This window comes from Spermophilus citellus (assembly GCF_964194105.1).
Source record: "Spermophilus citellus genome assembly, chromosome: 10".
In the NCBI taxonomy this organism is placed as follows: Eukaryota; Metazoa; Chordata; class Mammalia; order Rodentia; family Sciuridae; genus Spermophilus; species Spermophilus citellus.
In genome coordinates, this window is record NC_138197.1 from 77,736,641 (window position 1) to 77,745,904 (window position 9,264).

The window sequence follows — 9,264 nt, forward strand, 5'->3', positions numbered from 1 at the left end:
CCAGCAGGCTCCCAAAGCCTGAGTCACAGTTCATGATGAAGTCATACTTGTCTTAGAGGTGGCTCACCACCTGCATCTCCTGGTACTAGCAAAGAGGGCAGCAGAGACCCAAGGAAATTGTCAGATGAATCACGTGGCTTTACAGGGGACAGATGCAGATATGCTGGGATGAAACAGATTCTACTTCTGTCATAGAGGAGGACATAGACCAGAGGATTGTAGTAGGCAGGCCAATACCAGGTACTCTGGCATGAACTCCTCAAGTTTTTTACTGTCGATCTACATGGATCAGTTCCAATAGAGACCATTGGATTTCCAAAGAATGTCTTGATATAAGGACTTTCTTCCTAACCACTTCTGATTTTCCCACTCCTTAGTGATCCCCAAATCCCCCATCTCCACCACACTCACACACATTGGAACCCTTCATACAGAGTCTCTCTGTTGTTGTTGTTTTGTTTTGTTTTGTTTGTTTGTTTGCCTGCTCGAGTCCTAGTTCTGGGTCTTCCTGGGCAGCAGAAAATTTTTAATAGAAGGATACATTTTATTTTTTTATTTTTATATTTTTTAAAGAGAGAGAGAGATAGAGAGAGAGAGAGAGAATTTTATTTATTTTTTAGTTTTTTCAGCGGACACAACATCTTTGTTTGTATGTGGTGCTGAGGATCGAACCCGGGCCGCACGCATGCCAGGCGAGCGCGCTACCGCTTGAGCCACATCCCCAGCCAAGAAGGATACATTTTAAATTAGGACACACATGGGTTCCAAACCCACCTCTACCACCAACTAGCTACCAACTTGGATAGTTTTCTAAGCTCCTTGAGCCTAGCTCAGCATCCAGAATCACTCCTTAGAAAATCAAGTGATCATTATTCTCTCTAGGACTACAAGAAAAAGACCAAAAGAGTAGATAAGAATAGGTCCCTCTTTTCCCTGGAAAAAGGAAATGGGAGATTCTCAAGGAGAAATCTGACATCAGAAGTAAAGTAAAGGGGGATCAACTGAATAACTGTCTCTCAGATGTAGTCAATGAAGAATTTATCCCTGAATATTCATTCTAAGATATATTGAAATAAAAGTCAAAACATCATGTTACTCAACAGGAAGTAGTTGTGATTTGTGCAGTAAGAGGAAACATCACAATGGCATCCATTAGTATGCAGAATTTTAATATTTTTTGTGTATCTGTTGAAAGTAAAAATGAATAGCCTGCAATGTTAGATATCACTGTTTTCACAATGGACACTGGTCACTGTATCCATTTACACTGTGTCCTTGTGTGAACCAATTACACAAGATTCTCTAAAGTTTCCAAATCCTCTAAGGCAAGAAAACCAAGACTCCTGGGGTGATACTACCCAACTCCAACGACTTCTCCCAGGACTCTCCATCACTTTCTGCAAATGCTCTCTCTATTCAGCCCCGACTCCAGAGGACCATCACTATACGGACAACACATAGAACTGGGTCTTAGGAAGTTGGGGATAATTCAAGGCTTTCTTGTCCAGCACACAGGAGGTGCTCAGCAAATGTTGAGCAGAAAAGGAAAGACCAGGGTCCAGAAGTGACTCTCACTCCATGCCACCAGAAGGAAGAGGGAGTAGAACAGCAGTGACAGACTTGAGAAATGACAGGACAGAATTGCAGTGAGTTTAAAATCAATGTAGGTCACTGAGGGTCACAGAGAGGTGACTGGTGAGGGGAGGGAAGTTTCAGCTACCCAGGAAAGGGATCTGAGACATGCCAGATCCTCTGAACATCTCACTGGCCCATCTGCTATCTGATCTTGTGAATCAAGGTATTTGGAAGTCTCAGAAGGGAAACAAGTCCCTCTCACCTCTGTGGCAGAGAGGATAGAGAGGGTAGGGATTATACCACTTCCCTCTTCTGATCCCACCTCAGGTCATTCCTTTCATCCCCTATTCTCCATGAAGACACCTGACTCTTCCTCCCAGTGGTCCACACCACATTTTTCCTCATGCCCTTAGTTCAAATCACTGGGCATTGGTGAAGTTTTTGAATTTTATTCTAAAACAAAACTAATCAAAAGAAAGCCATGGTTTCAAGACAAATAAAAAATTGATTTCTGAGTCCTCTGCCAGGATCTGTATTGAGGACACCTCCTCCCCACCAATGCCTACAGACTTGGCTCCTAAGACTTGAGGGTATAGGTTGGCTGCTTGTTGCCCTCCTAAACCTCCTCATGAGGTGCACAGATGATATCAGAGGATGAGTGCCCCTGCTTTCTCCAGGCCATCTGCATACTATGTGAGGATATAAACTAGCCAGGGATAATGCATAGCCTGAGGAGAAGGACAGGAGGACAGAAGGCACAGCAGGTGTGAGCTGAGCATCCTCTCACCTGCTTACAACTTTCCCACCTGTGTAGATTCCTCATGGTTGGTCAAAAGGCTTAGAAACTTGAACAGATGCCAAAATCAATTGGACATCAATGAGTGCTATGAAGTTCCTATTCCTTAGCAGAATTCCTTGAGTCTTTTCTCCTAATTTACCAGTTGTGAGCGATATCTTAGCAGAATCCTTTGAATGAAGAAAGGATTCTGCTCCCTCCCTCCGCCCTAGTTTCCTTCCCTTGAAGCATCCCCTCCCTCACACAGTACCCAACTTCCCACAACCCATGCACTCCAACGTTGACTTCACAGGGTCTTTTCAGGCTTTGGAGCATTCCAGGAGATTATGGCGTCCACTAGGAAGGTCGGCAGGTAGCTCATGGGGATGTAGAAGAACTTGGCATCCCAGCCAGCTGAATACCGTGTGCGGGGGTAACAGGCAGTCAGTGCATGCTCCATGCAGTTTGTCACCAAGGACAAGTCCTCTGAGCACATGTTCTCCAATGATGTAATTGTTTTCATGTCTGTTCAGAATGAGAAATGATCCAAATTATTTCTACCTCCCAATACTCCTGCTCTGGGATCAAGTTAGGGAGGAAAGCATCTCTAAGAATTCATGCCCTCCCTTTTCCTGTAAGCAGTCTGAGTTGACCTATGAAAATGGTGCTCTACTCTCTTGACTCAGGAAACCCCACAAAATCATGCAAATCAAGAGGTTCAATCTTTTTTTTTTTAAAAGAGAGAGTGAGAGAGGGGAGAGAGAGAGAGAGAGAGAGAGAATTTTTAATATTTATTTTTTAGTTCTCGGTGGACACAACATCTTTGTTGGTATGTGGTGCTGAGGATCGAACCCGGGCCGCACGCATGCCAGGCGAGCGCGCTACCACTTGAGCCACATCCCCAGCCCAAGAGGTTCAATCTTTGTGTTCACTTGAAGAACATCCATAAAACTATCCAAGCCATCAAGGGTATGCATATCTGAAAAGCCACTAAGCATCTGAAAAATGTCACTTCAAAGAAGCAAGGTGTGACTACACAACCAGTGTAACTCCGCATCATGTACAACCCCAAGAACAGGAAGTTACTATACTCCATGTATGTATAATATGTCAAATATGCTCTATGTCATGAACATCTAAAAAGAACAAATGAAGAAAAAGAAGGAGAAGGAGAAGAGGAGGGAGAAGGAGGAGGAGGAGGAGAAGTAAAAGAGGAGGAAGCAGCAGCAGCAGCAAGGTGTGCCATAGCAGCATTACAACGGTGACATTGGAAGTGTGCCTCCGCCAAAGAGTCGGGCTGGATACAGGGTTGGTGGCCCAAAAAGAGTGCTGAATTTTTGTTGCAAATGCTTCAAAATGCAGAGAGGATGCTGAATTTAAAGGCTTAGATGTAGATTCTCTGGTTATTGAACACATTCAGGTGAATGAAACACCCAAGATACATCACTGTTTCAGAGTTCATAGTCAAATTAGCTCAAATGAGTTCTCCTGCCACATTGAGATAACACTTACTGAAAAGGAACACATTGTTCCTAAACCAGGAGAAGAGCTTGAATAAAAGTAAAAAGATATCCCAGAAGAAACTGACGAAACAAAAAGTATGGCATGGGAATAAATTCAACATAAAATAAATGCAAATAATAGCGGGGGGTGGGGGGGCAGAGGAATTCCTGCTCTCCATCTACAGGAGCCATGCCCCAAATCTAATCTGTCCCAGGTCCTAGGAGGTGCCATACAACCTAGCCTCAAGGAACAGCTGCTCCCCACTAAACCACCCCTGCCTCTGTTTCTGGGAATATCTGGGCACATTAACTGAAGGTCTCTCCCAAAACTAGAAATAAATCCAAGCATGTGGAAGGCAGTTGTCTCTCATGCCAGCTGACCATGAGTACAATAGTGTCTTTTCTCTCTGTTTTTACTTTTGTCCTTGTGAAAATGAGGCTTTTAGATGAAACAGTGTCCCACGTTTTAATAAGCCAGGGCCCCTCCTAAAGTGACCAGTTGCCCATGCAGCACCAATGGTATGGGATTAACCATCTCACTTTGCTTGGAGACAGACCTGATACATGGGAGGCACTGATGGTAGTAGACTAAGGATTCAAGAAGAGGGTTTGTGTCTCTCCCCACCTATTAATGAGTACAGAGCTTACTCACAGGATGCCAGAAACTTCTCTCCATAGGTCTCTTTGACCTCTGAGCTGGCCTGGTTCCATTGATTCTTTAGGGTCTGTGAGAATCTCTCAAGAGGTAAAATGTTGGTTCTGAAAAAACCAGGCTCAATTATAGCCACCTTCACCCCAAAATAAAAGAGGTCTCTCCTGCAAGGAAGAAAATCAGAGGGCAAGGATGTCAGAGGCCTCACAAGACAAAACTCAAACAATAAATAATTATACTCCAATGTAAGATTGGGTGAAAGAAATTAAAAAACTTGGTATATAGTATATATAACACCTGAGGCTAAAAATTGTGATGTTGGCATTGCCTTCCTATGTTTGAATATTATTCAAGACTTTTGCATATACCAGCTTTATTGCTCTAAATACTGCCTATTCTGGCAACAATTAAGAGTAATCTCCTGCCAGTTCCCTCACATCCAATGAATTATAAGTTTTTGTCCCTCTTGTCATCTCCTCTGTACTCCTCAGACCCCTCTTCTCCCCTCTCCTATCCCTGGAATCTTCCCAGCCATCTCCCACCTGGAACCTTTCAACTGTCTTCTAGGGAGCATCTCTGCCTTCAGTCTCAGCTCCCCCCACTTGGGGCCACCCTTCACACTGCAGTCAGCAGGGTCCATGGATGCCAACTGGCCCAAGTGGCTCCCCTACTGTAATCCCTCCAAGGTGTTGCATTTCCCACAGTACACACCTGTCCAGACCCCCAGGTCCTCTATAAACCCACTGTGCTTCCCTGCCTAGCCATGCTAATGCCGGACCCAGTCTTGTCTTTCTTCCCCAGGAGAACCCCTTCACTTAGAAGGAGTCAGCTAATGCTCACACTGGGCCTGTCTGATGAGGTTTTCCCACCTGGGAAGCCCTCCTACTCTTCATTAAGGATCTTCAACCCTCAGCTAAGACCCCTTCTATAGGAACCTCCACAAATCTGGTGGCTGCCATGGTTAGTGTGGCTGATTTAGTCATAACTGCTCTGAGGGATGGTAATGATGGAGTATCTTCTCTCCCCCTCTGTCCCAGCTATCAGAGATTCTAGGTCAGGAACAAAACCTTACTGTTGTGCTAGGATTCAGTTATTATGCACTTGGACAAGAGCCCCCACAAATACCCCTTCAATAGACTAAGATGTTGCCCCACCCCACTATAAGAACTCCCTGATACTGAATATAATAGTGGTCATGTCTGTGCTCTAGACCAAATTATCCCAGTTCCAATTCTGCCTCAGAGACTTTCTGCCTGTGGACCCTCCTCCATGGTAAGATGTGTTTAACTTCATTGAGGCCTAAAGCCTTGCCTTTACCCAAGACATGGAATGGTGTCTCCCAGTTCGGATGGCTTAAATTCAGAAGGCAGAAAGTGAGAGAGTCACAAAAAACAGAGAGGAAGGGTTCTCCAAGATGGGGCCTCCAATACCTGAGGCTGTCAGAGAAGGCCTCTACGCCGTATTTGGAGATGCAGTAGCCGCCACCACAGAGTGACAACCGGCCCAGGATACTGGCGACATTGACCACGCGGCCCCTCGCCTTCCTCAGTAAGGGTAGCAGGCTCAAAGTCACCTCGATCACTCCCAACAGGTTCACCTCCAGTACTCTCACAAAGTCCTGTTTGGTCAGCCACTCATTGGGAGCAATGGGTAAGGCGATGCCGGCATTATTCACCAGGCCCCAGAGCCCTGGGGATAGTGGGAAGACGAGAGAACCACACTGTATTTTCCCTGGGTAGTGCAGACACAGTTGTGGCTCAAGTTCACACTGTAGCAGACAGAGAGCTCTGACAGGCGTGGACAAGGAGGGGTGGGGCAAGCCACAACTGCTGGGGTGGGGCTGCAGAAGCCAGGAGCCACTAGGCGATAGAACTGATGCCCTTCCTCCTCCTTCTGTGATTCTTTATGGCCCAGCTCCCTGCAGTTGCTTCCTATTTGATGATTGCAAAAAGGGATGTGGAAGAAGTCCCGTGCATCCATCACTCTGGAAACACAGAAACTACATCTGACCTCTTAAAATTATTGGCATCCTTACAGACATTTTATTCTCTTACCTACATTTTCTATCTTCTGGGCAGCTTAAACTAAGTGCTCCCCCAGGGTCTATGGGTTAAGAAAGACAGGAAAAGTGGGAGGGGGAGAAATGGGAAGAGAGGATGCAGAGGAAAAGGTGAAAGGGAAAAGGAAGAAAACGCAAAACTAATAACTGGGTAGAATTTGGTTGAGAAACAAAGAATTGAAGTCCTAGTTGGGGGATAATTTGGAAAACAGTTGGTGTGTTTGTTCTCAGGAAGCTGACTTTGAACCCTCCTGCACTGATATTGAGCAACTTTCCTGGGGAAATGCTTGTGAAACCCACAGGGCAGCTTTGGGAGGAGACGAGGCTGCCCCACCCTACCTACAGCATCCAAGTCCCACCCTCTGCCCCAGAAAAATCACACCCTCTCTTCCCACTCACCCAGAAGGCCACCCTCACTCCTCCCCAGTCCCCAGTTCACTACTCTTCAAGTTAACTACTCCCGAAGACCCCAACCTCACCTCTAGGATCAAACGGCATTTCTATACATTCCTATACTACAGATCGCCTGCAACATGGGCAGGAATCTGTCAATTTAGGGCAAGTGGTGGTGCCTGTTGATCTGGAAAACTTGGTGGGGTGGGGGAGCCGTGTCCTTCCTCAATCCTTCCTTGCCCTTGTGGGAATGCATAATCTTTTATCAAGATATTTCATTCCAGGGCTGGGGATGTGGCTCGCCTGGCATGCGTGGGGCCCGGGTTCGATCCTCAGCACCACATACAAACAAAGATGTTGTGCCCACCAAAAACTAAAAAATAAATATTAAAAAAAAATTCTCTCTCTCTCTGTCTCTCACTCTCTTTAAAAAAAAAAGATATTTCATTCCTAAGAACCCAAGGATATAAATTTTAAAAAATTTACTAAGACAGCATTTATGACAAAGCAATTTCAACATACCACCCTGACCTATGTTCCAATAAGTGGGGCGGTGTCAAAGGATACCATGTTTCAAATCATTAAATATAACCATTTGAAGAAATTTTTCAGCAAGTGGTAAACTACTCATCTTTTTTTAAGTGAAAAATACAATCTCATATGTTTAAAAATGTAGAAAGTATTTATCTCTAGGTGGTGAGATTATAGATTAATTTTGTTGTGGTTTTATGCATTCTAGTACTTCCGGCAATATTTTATTTTGCACTGACCCTTAGAAAAAAAAGAAAAAAAAAAGGAAATCAACATTGCTTTCTTCTCCCTAAAAACACAGACAAAAGAATGTAGTAAAAGAAAGAAAAAGTTACCCCTTCCTAGTTCATGACTTTTCTGAGCCTGTCCTTTTCCTCACATCCTGCTCTGAACACAGGAATGTCCTCAGCTCTCTAGGTGGAGGAGGATGGATGGCTGATAAGAACAAATTACAGTGCTGATACATGAGCCTGGCTCTTCCTGCATAGGGCTCCAGCCTCCAGCATTCCTATAGAAAGGTACCATCACCAATCCAGTACTCCATATCTAGCCATGCAGCCCCTCGGCTTAGACAGGAAGACAGAGGACAGAGAAATTCTCAAGGGCAAATTCTCTTCAGGGCACCCTCTCACCAAGTCTAGAGAATTCCAAGGATGGGATAAGAGGTGGAGACTGGAGATAGAATGGCTCAAGCAGACATGCTGGGGAGGGAAAGGAAGTAGATATAACTTCAAGTCCCCAAAACACTTGTGAAGCCTCCCCAGGGAGCACCCAGGAAATGTCCCTACACAGAGAAAAGAAACCAGCAGACACATCAGGAATCTGGGTGGTACCTCTCTCCCCCACATGCTCCTTCACCCACTGGGTGGCTGCAGCAATGCTCTCTGTGTTGGTAACATCCAGGGTCACCGTCTCCAGCCTCTCTGATGTCTGGTCCCTCAGCTGTTTGGCCCCCTCCTCTGTCACACATGCAGCCAGCACCTTCATGCCTTGCATGTCCAGCTGCCTGGCCAGCAGATTCCCGAAGCCCGAGTCACAGCCTGTGATGAAGACATACTTGTCTTGGAGGTGGCTCACCACCTGCCTCTCCCTGTACCAGCGCAGAAGGTAGTACAGGCCTACAAGGACCACCAGGGAGAGCCACATGGTTTTGTAGAGGACAGGCACAGATGCTGGGTAAAATAAGTCTGGCTTCTGTTCAGACAGAGGATGGGAAGAAGTAAAACACAGAGCTGTGGCAGGCAGGTCAGCCTCCAGGTACTTTGGCAGAGAGGCTTTCCTTTTCTCCCTGATCCTGTTCCACCTCTGTGCTCTTTGAACTGCTTTTGATGATGCTGATATGTAGATGCCTTTGGATATCCAGAGTCCTGTCCCAAAGAAAACATTTCTACTCAGCAACATTTCCCTCACCTGGATTCTTCTCTCCTTCCCAGCGTCCACACAGGAATACACACACACACACACACACACACACACACCCCTAACACACATGCCATTCTAATCTAAGTTCCAGGGTTAGAACTATCTCTATTTATCTCACACAACAACATCCCTGCACTGTGGACTTTCTGCACGTGCAGCCAGCACCCTCAAGCCTTGCATGTCCAGCTGCCTGGTTATTGAGAACCTACTCTTTGAGCTGAGACACATTTACAATGAAATTCCTCTTTGGGGCTGGGGATGTGGCTCAGGTGGTAGTGCGCTCGCCTGGCATGCGTGCGGCCCGGGTTCGATCCTCAGCACCACATACCAACAAAGATGTTGTGTCCGCCGAGAA

At 45.7% G+C, this 9,264-nt stretch overlaps 1 protein-coding gene and 1 pseudogene across 2 annotated transcripts; one reads left to right on the top strand and one right to left on the bottom strand.

Annotated features, from left to right (window-relative positions):
* Nucleotides 1-1,196: 1,196 nt before the first annotated feature.
* Nucleotides 1,197-8,633, bottom strand: RDH16 (retinol dehydrogenase 16; the record flags this gene model as incomplete). Its single annotated transcript, XM_081311555.1, has 4 exons — nucleotides 1,197-2,875; nucleotides 4,505-4,668; nucleotides 5,935-6,193; nucleotides 8,321-8,633. 4 exons carry the CDS (start codon nucleotides 8,631-8,633, stop codon nucleotides 2,658-2,660), a joined length of 954 nt encoding a protein of 317 aa, XP_081167681.1. The 3' UTR covers nucleotides 1,197-2,657.
* Nucleotides 3,012-3,965, top strand: LOC308658708 (large ribosomal subunit protein uL22-like; annotated as a pseudogene). The gene is made up of 3 exons: nucleotides 3,012-3,071; nucleotides 3,268-3,390; nucleotides 3,602-3,965. The product of its transcript is annotated as a large ribosomal subunit protein uL22-like (transcript).
* Nucleotides 8,634-9,264: the final 631 nt, after the last annotated feature.